This window comes from Leptonychotes weddellii, chromosome 3 (assembly GCF_054177405.1).
Source record: "Leptonychotes weddellii isolate Sample4059 chromosome 3, ASM5417740v2, whole genome shotgun sequence".
NCBI lineage: Eukaryota > Metazoa > Chordata > Mammalia > Carnivora > Phocidae > Leptonychotes > Leptonychotes weddellii.
The window spans coordinates 142252136-142272171 of NC_138371.1; the positions used below are offsets into that span (position 1 = coordinate 142252136).

Here is a 20036-nt window from a genome sequence, read left to right on the forward strand (position 1 = left end):
AAAAAAAAAAAAAAAAAAAAAAGCTTGGTGCCACATGGAGTAAGAAGACAATAGCTGTTGATAAGGACTTTATTTAAAAAGATAACATATATCTAGTCTTTGTTTCTGGAGATGACATCAGGACAAGATGCCATTCCAGTCTCCTAAAAAAATGACCAATCAGATGAAATGGGCATTTACCATTCAAATTGATCTTTATATTTCAGGCATAACTTATTTATCTGCCCAATTTTATATATATTTTAGCATATACAGGAAATAATGAGCATTTGCATGAATATTATCATGGGGTGAAATCTAATGGTCAAGATAAAATCCCATCTTTTATTCTTATAATAGATGAATGTTATGAGTGACTGCTCACTGTAACCAGATTTTAGGTGTTCCTTGTGATCAAATATTCATCATTCCCTAAATTCTTACCACATACTTGCCGTCTCTTATTCTAGCTTCCTTTTGAAAAGAGTACAACGCTGATTTGTAGCAAATTGGGAAGTTGTTTAATGGTTTGGAAAATCCGTACAGCTGACTGAATTGAGAAGAACACACTCATTATTATTTATGACTCTATTTCCTGGTCTTTATAGGTCAGCTTATTGAATTCACTGAATATGCTGCTTTTCCAGCTCAGCAAAGCCAATTTTGCAGGCTACTTTGTAGTAGATAGACTCATAGAAATGGAAGAGAGCCTATTTTTTTTAATATAAACACACCTAGAGTGCCTTTAATTTAGGATAATTTACTCTAAACGAAAATCTATTGTTTATTAACCTTTGTCATAAAGAATTCCAAAACCTTAAAAAATAATAACAACCCAGAGCAGTGCTTCCCTAGTGTGTTCTGTAGATAATTCTTTCCATGAGACTTTAATAGTCATTACTTGAAATAAGTTTTTCTTCAGAAAATTCATGAGTTTAAAGGAGTTACTCTATTAAGAGATTACTATGACAATCTGTATTACAAAATTTTAAAGGGAAGGGATGGCAAGATGGGTTTATTTTACTTTTTTTTTAAAGATTTTATTTATTTATTTGACAGAGAGAGATAGCGAGAGCAGGAACACAAGCAGGGGGAGTGGGAGAGGGAGAAGCATGCTTCCTGCCTAGCAGGAAGCCCAATGCAGGACTCCATCCCAGGACCCTGTGATCATGACCTGAGCCAAAGGCAGACACCTAACCAACTGAGACACCCATGTGCCCTGCGAGATGGGTTTATAAACTTTTTTTTTAAAACATGAAACAGTTTTGTGATGGATACCTTTAGATACTATTTGTCCATGGATAAAGTGTTAGAAAATGCTAGTCTACAGCAAATCTATTTCAAAGACCAAATGTAGATGAAATAAGGCTTAATAATTCAAAAACAGAGCATGTTTTGTTGTTGTTTTAGCAATTTATAATTTAGCATCAAAAGTTTCCCCTTTATGCCATGGGAAATATGGGATATTTTGGCTTAAAGAGCACATATATAATCCTTATACTCTGTATCTCTCTAAAAATAAATAAATCTTTAAAAAAGAAAGTCTAGGGTGCCTGGGTGGCTCAGTCATTAAGCGTCTGCCTTCGGCTCAGGTCATGATCCCAGGGTCCTGGGATCGAGCCCTGCATCGGGCTCCCTGTTCTGCGGAAAGCCTGCTTCTCCCTCTGCCACTCCCCCTGCTTGTGTTCCCTCTCTCACTGTGTCTCTCTCTGTCAAATAAATAAATAAAATCTTTAAAAATAAATAAATAAATACGAAAGTCTATCAAATATTTTTTTTCAAATAATTTTTGAAAGAAATAGTATGTTACATATTTTGAGGAAAATAACATAAACCTTTAAATACAGAGTTACTGGTCATGAATTCTATAGCTTTAATGCATGAAACCTTAAAAATATGTAATGAAGATACTGTTTTTTAATCTGTCTTCTATTCTGTTTCTAATTTCTGGCTTTCACTGATGAAATCTCCACCACCCACAATCCTGATTTGCTTAAGCTAATTATTGCAGCTCTTTGTCACATTTGAGAAATATATATATAAACTATATCAGAAAAGAGTTTAAGAATAGACTAATAGAATATGACATACTATATATATAAAGGGGGGCAGAGGGAGAGAGAGAATCTCAAGCAGGCTCCAGCTCAATGCAGAGCCCGACTTCAGGCTGGATCTTATCATAGGTGGAAAAAATTATCTTTTGAGAGTAAGAATTCCTAAATTCTCTTGTACATGAGTCAGTGGGTTTTAAATTTAAATTATTATCTAAAATAGTCTCCTTTAATTTTCAAAGCCTCAATTTCTACCCGCAAAATATTAGGGATTTGGTTTTGAAGGTCTTTTCTGCAATAGAAATGTGAAAGTGAGGTAGATATACATTTTAGTATACACATTTTAGTATGGTGTCATGTGATCATTCACATATTTTCCCTGGTGATTATGGAAAAATACATTCTAAGCTGATATGAATTGGCCTGATAAGGAAGACAACAGTGGGTTGGAAATATTGGAGTAAACATAACTTCAAATTAACAAAATTAAAAAAAATCACACCAATGTTTCATAAATTATTGTTTGGATTAAAAAGAAAAAGTAATATGCCCACTTAATGAATTCTATTTGATGAAGTTAAATTAGAGAAGACTAAGATTTTCTGATGATAACAAACTCAGAGGCGCCTGGGTGGCTCAGTTGTTGGGCGTCTGCTTTCGGCTCAGTTCATGATCCCAGAGTCCTGGGATCAAGCCCCCTGCTCAGCATGAAGCCTGCTTCTCCCTCTCCCACTCCTCCTGTTTGTGTTCCCTCTCTTGCTGTCTCTCTCTCTGTCAAATAAATAAATGAAAAAATCTTTTTAAAAAATAGCAAACTCAGAATTGTTTTCATTAACTTAAAATTGAACACATAGAAAGTAAATTAAATTTTCTCCATTTTATCAGGGGTACTGAACTGGAAAATTTGATGTATTTGTGGGAAATATCAAATTAACATGTGTGCCATTTTCTTAATAGAATATGAAATTGCATGATCCTCAGCACCAATAACATTATTCTAAGATAATTTACCTTTATATTTTGAAAAAAAAAATCAGTCCAATAAATCTGAATAGTTATGCAAAATAATACACAAGTATTTATCATTTTTTAACATTAGCAGTGTACTGTTACTTTTTGAATATTATTAAAGTAACAACTTTTATTCTGGGTGACCTATAGGTATTTCCATTTAATTAGAATGGAAAAGAGTGCATTTGCCTGATTCTCTGGATAGTCATTAATGTTAAATTGTTCTTCTCTGGGGGGTAGTTTTTCCATTTTCAGAGTCATTATAATAATAAACTGTTTTATTTATTTGATGCTCTTGGAAATTAAAATTACAGTATAGTCATTTCAATACACGTGTGATAAAATTCAATTCACTTGTTATTCCTTCTCATAGCTTATACTTTGCTTCCTTTCCTCTTAGGAATGATTTAAATTATACAAGTTTGCAAAGTAATTTTAAACAGTTTATCTATTTTTTAAGTCATAGGATTTTTGTCATTTAAAAGTTGTGAACGATGATTATTAGGAAAAAATGACTACAATGGAAGGAATCCATATCTATTTGGTGAGCAAAAAGTTCTTCAAGTTGTTTTGTTGTTTATTGAATGAAATTTCACGAGAGATTTGAGGCCTTGTCAAAATTATCTTTTTCAGGGGTGCCTGGGGGGCTCAGTCATTAAGCGTCTGCCTTGGGCTCAGGTCATGATCCCAGGATCCTGGGATCAAGCCCCGCGTCGGGCTCCTTGCTGAGCAGGGAGCCTGCTTCTCCCTCTCCTTCTGCCCCTCCCCCTGCTTGTGTTCCCTCTCTCGCTGTCTCTCTGTCAAATAAATAAAATCTTAAAAAATAAAAAGAATAAAAATATTTTTTCAGATGGGGAGGCATACATATCTTAATTCTCTATAAAATTATTTATGTCAATTATTTATTGAGTAGGCATCAATTCTTAGGAAAAGAAAACCTATTTTCATTCATGCAATGTTACTGACAGAAAGAATATTCCCATCTTCTTGTCCTGATGTGAAAACTGAGGCCCAATGAAATTAAACAAACTTTCCATGATCAAATCTTGAATTAATATCAGAGTCAAAAATAGGATCCAAATAAACACTCATGTATACCATTGCATCTGCTCACTTACCAAGATCTGTACACGTGTTTTTGCTTTTCACCTATTCTCATAGATAATCCTCTTTTCTAAAGCCAATCTATCCACTTGTGCATGAAATCCTACCCTACTCTAGCACATTCAAAGAAAATATTCCAACAGTTCTTCCCTCTGTCTTACATCATCAAATTTCCTCTCTTCGGAATCACACCTGTAAGTATGCAAACATGCTTGATCTCTCTCCTCCCCCCTACAACAGTTTGGTGTTTATTAATTAATTAATTAATTTTTTGTTTGTTTGTTTGTTTTTCAGTTTATTGACCCTCAGCTCCAAAATGATCTTTTTCAACTGTTTTGTGAAATGGATGTTAAAATGGTCCTTTAAATACACTTTTTTCTTTGCCAGCTAGCACTACACTAGGCTTTTTCAGTAGAGGACGCTGGAGAGACACCTTCGGGAGAAAGATTTTGCTCCCTGGTTTGAGTGTGCCTACTCACCAGGTTCCTGCAATGAATGCAGTTACTCCAGTGTTTGCCTCCGGCAGAGCATGGTGGCCAAGAGAACCTAGAAGCTTACCCCAGCAGTCCCCTCAGGTGATTTTGTAGCAAGATATCTCTTTGAGGACACCTAGAGGGAAGATTTCTAGTAAGTTCTAAAGGACAGGTTTCTAGAAAGTTCTGCCATGGCTGCACCACAGTGATTTCACTGCCATCCAGGTAGCCATGGCCGTAACCTCTTCAAGGAGGTCTGGATCGCAGGTGGGGTGCTTCCTTGGTGCCCCATCTCAGCCCTAAGGTAGTAAGTGGCTGCTCCTTATACAGGCAAGCTTTCTTTTAAGTGCTTTGCTTTATAATGCTTTGTAGATATTGTGTTTGTTACAAATTAAAGATTTAGGACTTCACTGGAGGAAGTAACTGAAGATGTGGTAGAAACAGAGAGAGAACTAGAATTAGAAATAGAGCCTGAAGATGTGACTGAATTTCTGTAACCTCATGATAAAACTTGAAAGGATGAGGTGTTGCTTCTTACAGATGAGCAAAGAAAGTGGTTTTCTTGATATGGAATCTACTCCTGGTGAAGACTGTTGAAATAAAGAATTTAGAGTATTACTTTATGAACTTCATTGATAAAACAGTGGCAGGGTTTGTGAGGATTGATTGTAATTTTGAAAGAAGTTCTACTGTGGGTAAAACGCTATCAGACAGCATTGCTTGCTACAGAGAAATTAGTAGTACAAGGAAAAGTCAATCAATACAATAAACTTCACTGTTGCCTTTTTTCAAGAAATTGCCATAGCCATCCCAGCCCTCAGCAACTACCACCCTGATCAGTCAGCAGCCATCAACATGGAGGTAAGACACTCCACCATCCAAAAGATTTTGATTCACTGTAAGTTCAGATGAAGGTTACCATTTTTAGGAATAAAGTATTTTTTAATTAAGGTACATGCATTGTTTTTTAAAGACATAATGCTATCGCATACTTAATGGACTACAGTATAGAGTAAACATAACTTTTATATGCACTGGGAAACCAAAAAATTCACTGGACTCACTTTATTGTGATATTCACTTTATTGAGGTGGTCTGGAACTAAAACCACAATATTTCTGAGGTATGCCTCAGAAATCTGCTATTTCTATATTTTTTAGAGTTCTTTTAACTTCCTACTTTCTAATTATTCCTTACTCTAAATCCTTTTTATAGTTAATGATTCTTTATATAAACTTTCCATGTTAAAATTTCACTGTGTTTTTGTTTCTCTTCATTGGGCTTTTGGCTGATAAACCCAGCCACCTACGGATTAATTTTTCTGTTCAGTTTTGCAGTTTCAAAGATTCTATGTATTTACTATTTTAAATTCCATTTTCCCTATTTGCTTAGCTCTATTCTATAGAAACTAATCTTGTCAAAGTTACCCATGACTTTCTTATCCTTAAATTCCTCAAAAGTCAATCATCGGGCATCATTCTATTTGACCTCTCAGCAGCACTTGATACAGCTGATCACTCAGTCCTCTCTGATGGTTTACTCCCTGCTCTCTGCACAGCAAGCTCCCTTGGTTTTTATTCTATTTGACTAGTGTTTTCATTTCAGTTATTACATTCTTTCTTTTTATCTCTAGTTTGGTAATATTTCAATGCCCAGAACATCATTCTTCATTCTCTTTCTGTATATATGTATACTGACTTCTTTGGTGATACTATCTCATATCATGGCTTTAAATTATATCTATATGCCAACAATTTCCTAATTTATATTTCCTAGCGTACCTCCACAACACTTGAATGATGCATTCAACTGCCCACCCCACACCTCCACGTGAAGACTTAAAGAAATCTTTAAGTCAGCGTTCCATAGTATCCTTCCTCAACTGGGGCTCAAGCCAAAAAACCTGGAATCGTCTCTGATTCCTCTCTTATTCTCCCATCTAATCGACTGTACTTTAAAATAGAATGAAAACACTTCTCACTATCTTCATTGTTCCTACCTTGTTACTCTTCGACTTCTCAAATATCTCACCTCTGCTATTGCTATCACCTCCTAACTGATTTCCGTTTTCTACTCTTGTTTCCCTGCAGTATACTCTCAACACAGCAACTAGAGAGTCCATTTAATTGTGTGCATCAGATCAAGCTCTCTGCTCAAAACTCTGCAATGGCTTCCATTACACTCCAAGGAAGTACCGAAGTCCTTACAATTGCTTACAAGTCATTCAATGGTTTCTATCCTCACCTTCTCTAAATTTTTCTAACAACTCACCCCTTGGATCACTCTGCTTCAGCCACACAGGCTGCCTTGCTTTTCCTCAAAGAATTACAAGCAAAAATATTTTATAAAAATAGCAATGTTGAAAAGGGATTTAGGAACATATGTATTTTATCTATATCCCAAATAAATTACTTATCAAAATAATTTTATAAATGGATCAAGGTAAATTTCCTCTACTATAGCTTTACTTATTAGATGTGCCCACAGATCAGGAGTATTCTTTAGTGTCAGGATCCTATTTTCATCTCCAGATTTCATCTCTATAAACTTTAGTTACTAAAATATTAAAGTAGCTTCATCAGTTAATTGAGTTCCCCAAATCCTAAATTAAAATCACTGGAAATGGTTTAATGATTTAAATAGCTTTTGCTTCATTACAAACGTTCCACAATTTTTGTTAGTCCTCTTACAAATTATTATATCCTTTAATTTTATCATTGTTATATAAAATAGGCATGAATAAAAAATGAAATTCTTCTTTAATGTTTAATTAAGAAAAATAATTGTTCTTACACTGTGTGGCCTCTTGGTAATCGCTATCTATATTATATAATATGTACAAAAATGCTTATGAACTAATTTAAGTTCACGTTTGTTTTTGTTTTTTTTCATGAAATGGACTTTGTTTTCTGATTTATTATGTTAGCAGTGAAAATGGAACAAATTTTTCTCGTAGCCAAGTTATTTTTATTTTTATTTTTTTATTTATTTTTATTTTTTAAAGATTTTATTTATTTATTTGACAGAGAGAGACACAGCAAGAGAGGGAACACAAGCAGGGGGAGTAGAAGAGGGAGAAGCAGGCTTCCTGCAGAGTAGGGAGCCCGATGCGGGGCTCGATCCCAGGACCCTGGGATCATGACCTGAGCCGAAGGCAGATGCTTAACGACTGAGCCACCTAGGCTCCCGCCAAGTTATTTTTAAATACTTCATTGAATTAAAGGAATTCTGATGAATCTAAGTTCTTTGAATATCCCTAATAAAGCAAAGAGATGAGAGAGTATATCCTATTCAATTTGCCTTCCCATTGTCCATTCAATAAGGGAATTTTAGTAAAGTCTGAATCAATGTGCTCTTTATGACTGTGTTCCTAGTACCCACTGTTAGCTCCATCATAGTGCACTAATGTAGGTTTCTCTCTCATTCCAGGTAAATCTTATATCAAGAGATGGTAAAATGAAGCTAAAATTCCTAAGACCTAAAATAAACTTTTCATTTGTTGATTCAACAAACACTTTCTGAGTACCAATTATGCCAAGAACTTTGTGAACAAGAACTTCAGGTCTGGTGTTCTGAAAAATATAAGGAAATAGATAAAAACAGACTAAAACTAAGCAAGAAAATAGTAGGTGAAAGTGCTAAGAGCAGGACACATTGGATGTGGCATGTGACTAATTAGAAAGAGCAAGCCATGCTATGATAAAGTTGAACATCTTCTAGGCAGTAGAGGACAAGAAAAAGGGTGTGGTGGGCAGTTCATCCCAGTAGGTAGGAATATGTTATCAATGGCGTCGTATAGGATTGTCAAGGTATAGTAATAATAAAAGTAGACTGACTTTCAGCTATTTATTATTGTCTTTAATTATCTATAAACTATGCCCCCCCTTTCATTGCTTACACCTGAGAAGACTATTCATATCACCACCATCCTCTTCTGCTGGCAGGCCTCTGATTCTAGCCCCCAGAATCGGCTAGTACAAATGTGCTATCGAAGAAATAAACCTGAATTGTACAAGAAACAGAAAGAATATCAGTGACCCTAGAGGGTACTAAGTGCTGGGAGGAGATTAGGTCAGGGAAGTAGTAATCATGGTACTGATATACACCTTGTAGGACAGGGATATTAGGATTTTGTCCTAAGGGTATAAATCTTAAGTTTGAAATTAATGCATTCATACTTTAAAAGTTCTATCTAGTTGCTAGTTAGAAATTAATGCTATAATTAAGCATAAAAGTTAGAATAACAGGTAGGAGACTATTCCAATAGTGCTGGAGAAGGATGGTGGTAGGTTATTTTAAGATGGGGCTGTAGAAAGACCGAGAAAAAACAAAAAAGAAAGAAAGAAAGAACGAATTTAGGATCTAGTTTAGAATACAGCAAAAAGGACTTCCTAAGGAATTGAATATTAAATGCAATGCAAAGTAGAGAATTAAAAGTGATTCTAGAATTTAGGCATGAGCAACTAGATGGTTCCTAGGGCTATTTACTGAGAATGGGGGCAGAGAGGAAGTCTTGGGATTTTGAAATCTTCCATTTTGACCATGTGAAGTTTTGAATGGCTATTGGATATCTAGTTAGAGATGTCAAGTTGTTAACTGGGTATGTGTATCTATCTCTCAAGAAGAGTTTAGGGCTAAAGATATAAATTTGGAATTTATAATTGACTGCTATATAGTATTTAAAAGTATAGAGGAATGTTATTCTTTATGGAGAAAATATGGTGTCCTGGGGCATTGCAACATCAAAGAGTAGAAAAAATTAGCAGTAACAGTTGAGTAAGAGTGGTCAGATCAATTTTGTCAAAGCTGCTGGGAAGCCAAGTAAGATGAAAACAAGTGAGATGGGGAAAAGTATGACAGCATGGAGGTTTTGGGTGATTTGGAATAGTTCAAAGGACTGATTATAGTGGGTTGAAGAGAGAATGATGATTATTAATAAATATATAAATATTTTAAAATTTTATTTATTTAATTGACAGAGAGAGAGAGACAGCGAGAGAGGGAACACAGATGGGGGAGTGGGAGAGGGAGAAGCAGGCTTCCCGCCAAGCAGAGAGCCCAATGCAGGGCTCCATCTCAGGACCCTGGGATCATGACCTGAGCGGAAGGCAGTTGAGGCTTTCAGATTAGGTTCCGACTTCTCTGCTCTTTTTATAGAAGATAGTAATGTGTGTATGTACAAGTTTGTGCTTGTGCATATCATGTTTTACATTATACCTCATTGACAAAAACTGTTGAAATAAGAAGTTTTTGTATTTTCTTAATGTTGTAACTTGAACTGTGAATGTCATCGTGGGTTAAATGATCATGAAACTAAATACTATTTAAGATAAATCTGTAAGATTTTAGAACCATATATTGCCCGTGCATTTCTGTTTTAAAGACGCTGTTTCTCAAGTTTCTTTTAGAGAAGAATAACATTATTCCACATTTTTATTTTATTCTTTTTTTTTATTCCACACTTTTAAAAAACTATTATAGTCTAGTTTTGTAGAGAAGACTATTTCTTTTCTTTTTTTTTTTTTTTAGATTTTATTTATTTATTTGAGACAGAGAGAATGAGAGACAGAGAGCATGAGAGGGAGGAGGGTCAGAGGGAGAAGCAGACCCCCTGCCGAGCAGGGAGCCCGATGCGGGACTCGATCCCGGGACTCCAGGATCATGACCTGAGCCGAAGGCAGTCGCTTAACCAACTGAGCCACCCAGGCGCCCCGAGAAGACTATTTCTTTGATGATGCCTGTATAATGATTAATTAATCAGACAGCAAGCAGATCAGAGAGAAAAAAAAAGAACAAAAACAAATTAAAAGGAAACAAAGACCAAAAATAGACTGTATTAATGTGTTTGATTAATTTTTACCTTTTTCGTTTGTAAGAGTTAAAAGTTCTTTTTTTGTTGTTTCTTTTTCCTTTGTAAAAATAAGATATATAATACACTAAGTAGTGAACATTAATACTGACAAACGTGGAAAATTGTCAGATTTATCAGGAAGTAGTTTACCTATGCTTGCTTTGGAGAAGTAAAACCAAACAAAACATATAAATTACTCAGGAGTATAATCTATTCTGTATATCATACATTGTGATTTATGAATGTTCTTTTTATATTGATTTGTTGGTTGCCTCTAGGATATTGATGGAATCCTGTCTCACATTGAGGTCTTTCATCCATTTTTGAGTTTATCTTTGTCTATGGTGTAAGAAAATGGTTCAATTTCATTCTTCTACATGTGGCTGTCCAATTATCCCAGCACCATTTATTGAAGAGACTGTCTTTTTTCCATTGGATATACTTTCCTACTTTGTCAAAGATTAGTTGACCATAGGGTCCATTTCTGGGCTCTCTATTCTGTTCCATTGATCTATATGTCTGTTTTGTACCATGCTGTCTTGATGATCACAGCTTTGTTTTTTTTTTAATTTTTTTTTTAAAGATTTTATTTATTTATTTGACAGAGAGAGATACAGTGAGAGAGGGAACACAAGCAGGGGGAGTGGGAGAGAGAGAAGCAGGCTTCCTGCCGAGCAGAGAGCCCGATGCGGGGCTCGATCCCAGGACCCCGGGATCATGACCTGAGCCGAAGGCAGGCGCTTAACGACTGAGCCACCCAGGAGCCCCATGATGATCACAGCTTTGTAATATAGCTTGAAGTCAGGCATTGTGATGTCCCCAGCTTTGGTTTTCTTTTTCAACATTCCCCTGGCTATTTAGGATCTTTTCTGGTTCCATACAAATTTTAGGATTGTTTGTTCCAGCTCTGTGAAAAATGTCTATGTTATTTTGATAGGAATTGCATTGAATGTGTAGATTGCTCTGGGCAGCATACACATTTTAACAATGTTTATTCTTCTAATCCATGAGCATGAGATGTTTTTCCATCTCTTTGTGCCTTCTTCAATTTCTTTCGTAAGTGTTCTCTAGTTTCTAGAGTACAGATCCTTTACCTCTGGTTAGGTTTATTCCTAGGTATCTTATGGGTTTTGGTGCAATTATAAGTGGGATTGATTTCTTAATTTCTCTTTCTTCAGTCACATTGTTAGTGTATAGAAATGCAACTGATTTCTGTGCATTGATTTTGTATCCCACCACATTGCTGAATTGTCGTATGAGTGCTAGCAATTTTGGGGTGAAGTCCTAGCCTCAACAATCAGACAACAAAAAGAAATAAAAGGCATTCAGATTGGCAAAGAAGTCAAACTCTCACTCTTCGCAGATGACATGATACCTTGTGTGGAAAACCCAAAGCTCCCCACATTTCAACTAACAGTTGGAATGGGTGGGCAGTGGTCTAAGGTACCAATTGCCACAACATCTATCAACGGTTAAGGCTATTTACTTATTATTGGCTAACAGTGTTCATTGGCCATTTCTATCCTGGGAGAAGATCCCCAGGCTCTAAGGATATCTGGCATCATAACCTAGGATGAAAGATTGAGAAAAATCCAGTGCTTGGACTCACAATTTATTCTTTGTTTACTTACCTAAATGCATTTCTCTTCCTTTTTTTTTTTCTTAAAGATTTTATTTATTTATTTATTTGAGAGAGAGAATGAGAGAGAGAGAGCAGGAGAGGGGGGAGGGTCAGAGGGAGAAGCAGACTCCCTGCCGAGCACGGAGCCCGATGCGGGACTCGATCCTGGGACTCCAGGATCATGACCTGAGCCTAAGGCAGTCGCTTAACCAACTGAGCCACCCAGGCGCCCATTTCTCTTCCTTTTTAAGATCCTGGTGTTAAGATAAGCTCATATAATTTGCTTAGGCAGGACTTCCAGAAATTCTTCTCCTCTGTTTTTACTGCTTTATTCATTTTAGCAGCCAAATTAAACACAATTATTCCTTTATTTATAAAGCTTCATTTATTTTCCCAATTTTGGTACACCGTTTTTTTTTTTAACTTCCCAATCTTAATATATGACCATAATTCTCACTTCACTTCTTAACATGTGCTTGTCTGTCATTCTTTCCCAAAGTCCTAATTCCCTATCTTACATTCTTAGTTATATATGGATTAGTGAAAGTGTTGATGGTAGTATGGAGCCAAATGAAGAATCACGTGAATATTATAGGCCCCTCACATCCCCCAGACAAAATGTATACACACAATTTTATCTACCATTTCAGAGGTAGGAGCTACCTTCAGGCTTATTTCTGGATAGCCTTAGAAGGCAGAAACCCCAGATTAACATTGCTGTGCATAGATAATTTTGCAACATCACAACTTAAAGACATAAGACTCTAAATCAGAGAAAAATAGTTACTCTTATTCTTATAAGCTGAATGAACTTGTTTTTACCAGTTCGCCTGTCCTACATAACTCATCAGTAAAATGAGGCAGTTGGTTCACTTGGTGTCTGGATTCTCCTTAGCTCCAATTATTAAAGATTCCATAATTCCAACTGCTAAACCCTGTTACTTCATAACTGTATGATTCATTAATATGTCTTGTCTGTTTATTGAGGTTTGAAATCCTATGTATTGGGTCTTAAAATATAACCCAAGGGTGTGTTTTCATCAGAGAATGATCATATTATAGCATAAGATAGGAAGATAGAAGTAGATAGATAGATAGATGATAGATAGATAGATCAATTGATCTCCAAAATAGGGAAGCAGGGAATTAATTGCAACATTTTAAAAATCTTCTAGATACTATATTGAGATTAAGTACTTTACATGTATTGTCTAATCTGATCCTCACAAAACTTTTGTATGGTAGTACAATTTTATTTTATAGATGAAGAAATTGGATATCAGAGAAATTAAGACATTCTCATAGACAATAGGTTGTAGAGAAGAGCTTCAGACCTATCACCCATCATTTTCCATCACCAAATTTTCCTAAAAAGAGTATTGGGTTAAAACTAAAAAACAAAAATGTGAAGAAGAATAAATGGGTTGTGATGTCAGTTTTTTTAAAGAATTAAATAATTGTAAGAAAATGGTAATGGAGGGGTGCCTGGGTGGTTCAGTCAGTTAAGTGGCTGCCTTTGGCTCAGGTCATGATCCCAGGGTCCTGGGATCGAGTCCCATGGGGCTCCTTGCTCAGCAGGGAGTCTGCTTCTCCCTCTGCCTACCGCTCCCCCTGCTTGTGAACTCTCTCTCTTTCTGTCAAATAAGTAAATAAAACCTTAAAAAAAATGGTAATGGAGAGGCATAAAACAGGGACTTTCTACTTTCAAGTGTGTGTGCATGTGCGAATATGTATTAATTGAACATTACTATTTTACTAAATGCTCTATGGGTATTATTATTTTTTATTTTAAATTATTATTATTATTATTATTTACATTTTGATGTTACTTTTAATATAGGATCTTTCAGTACAGAGTAGCTGTTAACACAGCATCACGTGCAATTACCTGTGGTGGAAGCAGTGGCAATCTTATAAAGGCAAGAAGCATACTCAAGTCATTGCATCGCCTCTGCATGTCGTACTTGACCCACATCATTAATGCATGGAAGATGGTTTCTTCATCAGGAACATTTACATCATCGCTGGCCAGGAGTTTATGGAGCTCCTCAGCTGGAAGCAGTAAAAACTCTTGATTTCTCATAACTTCCATTATGTTTTCCTGCAGGGAGAAAACATCTTGGCATAAATTTGGCTTCACTTTGATTTTGCTGGGAAAGCATCTCAGAAAGAAATGAGAAAAGTCGTCAATAACTTTTGTTCTCATTATAAAACAATCCTTGAGACTTAATCCTTCAGAAACTAGAAGCTGTTAAAATGAAAGCCTTGTAATTGTAATTGAAGTGAAAATGTATCAGAGACAGCACGGATCTTATAATAACTGGAGGATTATACTGTTGAGCTTTATGATGCAGGCAGAATGTACTAAGTGATTAAATGTTCAAGTTTCAAGTGGACTGCTGTGTAAGATTTGGTGACTATGAAGAGACAGCATTCAAATTTTTTAAAGCTTGACGACATATACATGAACCAGAAAGTGGGAATGAAATTACATAGGAAGTAAGTAACACTATAAGATGCATCATTGTTTACTTAGAAGGGAAAAAACAGGACAGATAGGCCATAGACTTCACAAAAGCACGTATGTTCCACCCTTTTATTATCTCTCATACCTCCTTCCTCTCATGACAGTTTCTCTGGATTAATTTAGATTCCCATTTATTTTCTTCCAGATTGCTGCCATAACCTTCTAATTACTCTGCCTGACTCTATTCTTAGCCTCTTTACTGTATCCTCTATGATCATGCTAGAATGATAGTTCTACAACATAAATTTCATGGCATTCCTCTAAAGTTTTTGCTTGGTTTAGTTTGGTCTCCTTTTGCCTTTGGTTCAAATCTCTTGGTTAAATACACTAATTCTTTATGATCTGACCTCTTCCTAAGTTGAAGACTACACTTTTTAACCTTTCTTGTGTTCTATCTAGTCACCATTACTTACTCTTTCAATTTGCCATCCTGTTTGACATGCCCCCCCCTCACTCATCTATTGCTTAAAATGACTTTTATGCACCTTGTTTTCCTAATTTCTGCCATTTTCCAAGACTCAGTTCATATGGAACTCTCGAGCCCTCTGTCCACTCACATTGGATCTGGCTACCCCATCCACCATGCGTGCACAGTGCATGGTATTTATATCTCTGAGACAGTAGTTACCAAACTGTGGCCTAATCTTCAGTGCCCTTAGGGGTCTTATCACAAACTTTAAGCTCCTTGAGACAACCACCTTGACAATTAGCTTGCATATCTCAATCCTGGAACACAGCAGGTGAACAGTACATAGTTATTGAATAGATGTGTTGGTGATCTTTGCGGAGAAAAATAAAATTTTGGAAATAGTGCACAGCAGTGCGGTGGTTTTCAAACACAGTTTTAAAATGACTTGTCAAAAACCTTCTTACGTGCTAGCAGAGAGGCTTTGGTGGCAGATATATGGTTAGAGAAGACAGAGATCTGACTGACTCCCTCTTTTGTTCCACCTCCCTTCCTGCCCCATGTCTCAATTCCAAGGAAGATAGAAGTGAGGTTTCTCAGATCATAGTTTTCAAGGCACAGTTGTGGTAGAAATCCCAATACATGCCTATTGTAGGAAAAAACCTGAAACAGATGGAACTAGATCTCTTCCCCAAAAGGCATTATGACTATGCTACAATGCTAATGTTAAGTAGCAGATTCAGCCCGTGCCCGTTAATCTGTATGTCAGAGCAGATCCGAAACCTATTTTCTAAAAGAGACCTGACCCACCTTTTGAGTATATCCTTGGAACTGAATCCAAGGCTTGAGGTGCCTTCAGCTGTCACAAAAGAATGTCACCTTTTACTTTCATTCCGGTCATTTGTCCTATTTCTTTACATTTGATTGACATTGAAGAATAGCTGATTTCCTGGAAATTTTTGTCCCCTGTGTTTCCTCTGTGCCTAATACAAGTACTATGTAAATTATAGATGTCCAATATCTATTTAGTGAGTTAACCAACTGAGTGTTCTGAGATGTGGGGCCACTAAGTTTCTCTAAAGGACTCTAGTAAGATAAAGATGTTTTTGAAGAATCTTTGAAAGATTTTTTGTCCACCCATTTTTCCAGTTACTGAAAAATCTATGCCTCTATTAAACCACACACAGAATTGTAGTGCTAAACCATCAGTATATATTATGGGGTACCATAAAAAAAAAAAAAGCAGGTCTATGAAACTCTTAGTGGTGTCTATCAAAGATATTGTTTAAGACGTATTTCGTTATATTTTACAGTGGCCTCTTTATGATGACTCTTGGGAGAAATTTCTTGCGGGTTTTAGTAGCAAGAATAATTGCACTTCTCCTGAGTAAATTGGTTTGCTTTTATCATGGATGCTGTAAATTATGAAATTGATCAGATTTCTCTTTTTATTTGGCCTCTAGAAAACTTAGAGTTAAATTGAAATCTATCTGTTAGGAAGGCTATAGCCTTTTATAGTTTGATTTCTTCTTCAGACAGCTCCAATAATAGTTTCATTTAATATCGCTACAGCAGATTTTATTTTTTTTCTTTTATCCCTGCATCTGATTTAGAGCATATTCCTATAATTTTATATCTTTGCAAGCCATACTACATGTTTGGGAATAAGCCATGTGGTTTGTAAAAACTGCTATAAATAAACTGGACATTGGGAGCTAGTATCAGATATTATTGGATCTCTCATACTGTCCCACATATTATGTAGTTTATTATGAACTTTATGTATTTTGGACTTCTAAAGTTCTCTTTGCTCTTTGTTTGTTTGTTTTCTCCATCAAGTCTCCTTTTCATGGTACCCTGCCTAATATTTTCCTGTTTTTTGCAATCTCGCTTCTGCAAACTGTTTTAATTTCATTATGTTTGATTCACTAAAGAAAAGCAAAGTCACGCCAGTTTCCTTAACATTACTTGTTCACTTCAGCTAACTCCTCATGTGAGAAGACCAAGTGGGGAGAGGCATCAAAATTCTTTGGCCTGTTTACCTTTTGTACAATAACTTTAATTTATTCAATAATTCATTCTATATAGATTTCCTGAACACCTAACATATGGTCCTGGATAACTGTAGCGAGGAGAACAAAATGGATTTGCATCAAAAAGCTTACCACACATGGGACACCTATAAAATGTGCAGTGCTTAGGAAATGACTTGTCAAATCTGGAAAAGCAGGTTTTTCGAATGGACCTAGAATATTAGGTAGGAGGTAGCTTAGAAAATGGGAAATGGAAAGATGTAGTATTACGACCAGGGGAAAGCATATAAACAAAGACATAATAGCAGGTAATATAGTATAAAGGGCCATATTTGGTGTGTCAATTTGATTAAGAATGAGCACAGAAAAATTGTGAGAAATAATACTGAAAGTGTAATTTAGACCATATAGTGAAATAAATTTATTCTACAACTTTGTCAGTCTCTCCATTAAATGGGAATATATCTATATATATATATCTTTTACACATAGACTGAACTATTTATTATAAAGGAAATTTTAGCACTGAACTTAAGTTGCCACTACCTAAGTCACAAGCAATCTTTATTAATTACAAGACTAAATTCTACTATCTTTCCTACTTCATAATACTTTAAATAATTTTGCTAGCTATAAAAAATTCACAATTTTGTTTTCTAAGCAGAATTTTCTTACCTATTGTTATTTATTTCCTGAATTTGACATAAACATTCTAATATTAATTTTTCTCCCTTAATTATATTATTGTCTTCCTCTTATTATTGGTAACATATCAATAATTTAAAATTCCAGTAGAAATTCATTTTTCTACATTATTTTAAAAGTTAGCTAACAATTAATGGTAATAATAGGTCAAGCAGAATATAAGTGAATCCATTCAATTATCATATTTTAGTTATTGATTTACTTTAAAATATGGGTATTAAATTGTAGTAAAATATTTCATTAATGTTCAAACATAAACTTTAACAGTGTTTACTTCATTAACAGCTACTACAAATACAATACATTATACACTATATGGTTAACTCAAAGAAACTGCTTTGCTATGAATGTCTACTGAATTAAAATCTATATTTCACCACCTTGCACTTTTTGACCGGAGGTCAGTTAGAAGAACCTTCTAATCACTGCTTTCAACATTATGTTGGGAAGGTCAATCCTTTGCCAGACCACCACAGAATCTCTGGTTTGATTCCAAATCACCAGAGGCTATGGAATTCATTTAATTGCCTATCTAAAAAGTTATTGGTTAGAAAGATGTATTCTTAGGAGGCCCATACTATCAAATAAATGGAAAACTGAAAGGTAAGCCTGAGAATTGCCCTACATCCTGTGATTGAAGCTTATTATATAAGTATGAAAATGTAAATTTTGGGTCTGAAGTCTGAATTATAAAACTATAATTCCTTGCATCCTTTGCAAGGAAATTTTTGAGAGTTTCTGATATATGCATGATTCTACTATTGTCAAGGACAAGATTGAAAAATGCATATCTTGACTTCTGAAGCAGAAGTTACATCATGTACCAGATTGAGTAGTGTCTCCCAAAACTTCACATCCACTTGGAACCCCATAATGTGACCTTATTTAGAAATAGGGTCATTGTAGATGTAATTAGTTAAGGCCATACTGGATTAGAGTGGACCCTAATCTAATTATTGGTGTGTTAAAAGACAGAAACAGACACACAGTGATGAGAACACCATGTGAAGACAGAGGTGACAGAGGGAAGAAGTCGTGTGAAAATAAAGATAAAAAATCATGCTGCCACCAGCCAAGGAATGCCAAGGATTGTTAGGAACCACCAGAAGTTGGAAAAGGCAAGAAAGGATTCTTCCCTAGAACCACCAGAGAGAGCATGGCTCTGCTCACATCTTGATTTCAGACTTTTAGCTTCCAGAACTATAAGAGAATATTTTTCTGTTGTTTTAAGCTACCTAGATCTTAATACTTTGTTATTGCAGTCCCAGAAAAATAATAAATATCATGAGAAAGTAAAAAAAAAAAAAAAAAAGTTATGTTAAAAACTCTCACATAAACCTAAGAAAGTATGATAATTAGTCCCAATCTTTTATTTAAAAAAAAAGATTTTGGGGTGCCTGGGTGGCTCAGTCATTAAGCGTCTGCCTTCGGCTCAAGTCATGATCCCAGGGTCCTGGGATTGAGCCCCACATTGGGCTCCCTGCTCCCTGGGAAGCCTGCTTCTCTCTCTCCCACTTGCCCTGCTTGTGTTCCCTCTCTCGCTGTGTCAAATAAATAAAATCTTAATAGATAAATAAATAAATAATAAAATAAAAAGATTTTATTTACTTATTTGAGAGAGAGAGAGAGACAGAGATAGGGAGATAGAGCACAAGCTGGGAGGAGAGGGAGAAGCAGGCTCCCTGCTGAGCTTGGATCCTGACACGGGGTTCGATCCCAGGACCCTGGGGTCATGCCCTGAGCCAAAGGCAGACGCTTAACTGGCTGAGCCACCCAGGCACCCCAGTCCCAATTTTTTAAATTATAATTTCTTTCTAGGCTCTTTATTTTATAGAATGATGCCTTTAAGAAATAATACATTTCCAATGATCCAAAGGAGTGCCAGGGACAGGAAAACGTGGTCTAGTGTTAAGATCCGGATTTATCTCTCTCTCTCTCTATATCTATCTATCTATCATCTATCATCTATCTATCTATTCCTATATATATTCCTATGCCTCTAGAATTTCAAATTTCTAAAAGTACAGGGTGGGGAGAGACACCTCTTCCAGGTATCAAGGGCTTCGTGTATCAGGTACCTTAAAGTTGCTATACTGATATATTGGTGTTAAGCCTAACCTTTTCAGGTTAAAACCAATTTTCCCTGGCTTTTGATTATTTGCTTCATCTGAATTTTTAATTTTTAATACCTGTGTTAAAGTTGCTCTCTGAACTCTTGAATACTACCTTAGAGTTCAAAGGGAACAGACACTCTTTATGAGAGTCACATCTTGTT

The 20036-nt window shown here is 35.7% G+C and overlaps 1 protein-coding gene across 1 annotated transcript in view; it reads right to left on the bottom strand.

Moving 5' to 3' along the window:
- KLHL1 (kelch like family member 1) overlaps positions 1 to 20036 on the bottom strand; it is a 197156-nt gene that overhangs the window by 97614 nt on the left and 79506 nt on the right. Inside the window, exons 4-5 of the mRNA XM_081815511.1 lie at positions 13979 to 14191; positions 8145 to 8190 (exon numbers count right to left, since the gene is read on the bottom strand). Of these exons, the coding sequence (XP_081671637.1) occupies positions 8145 to 8190; positions 13979 to 14191 (259 nt within the window). The remainder of the gene's footprint in view (positions 1 to 8144; positions 8191 to 13978; positions 14192 to 20036) is intronic.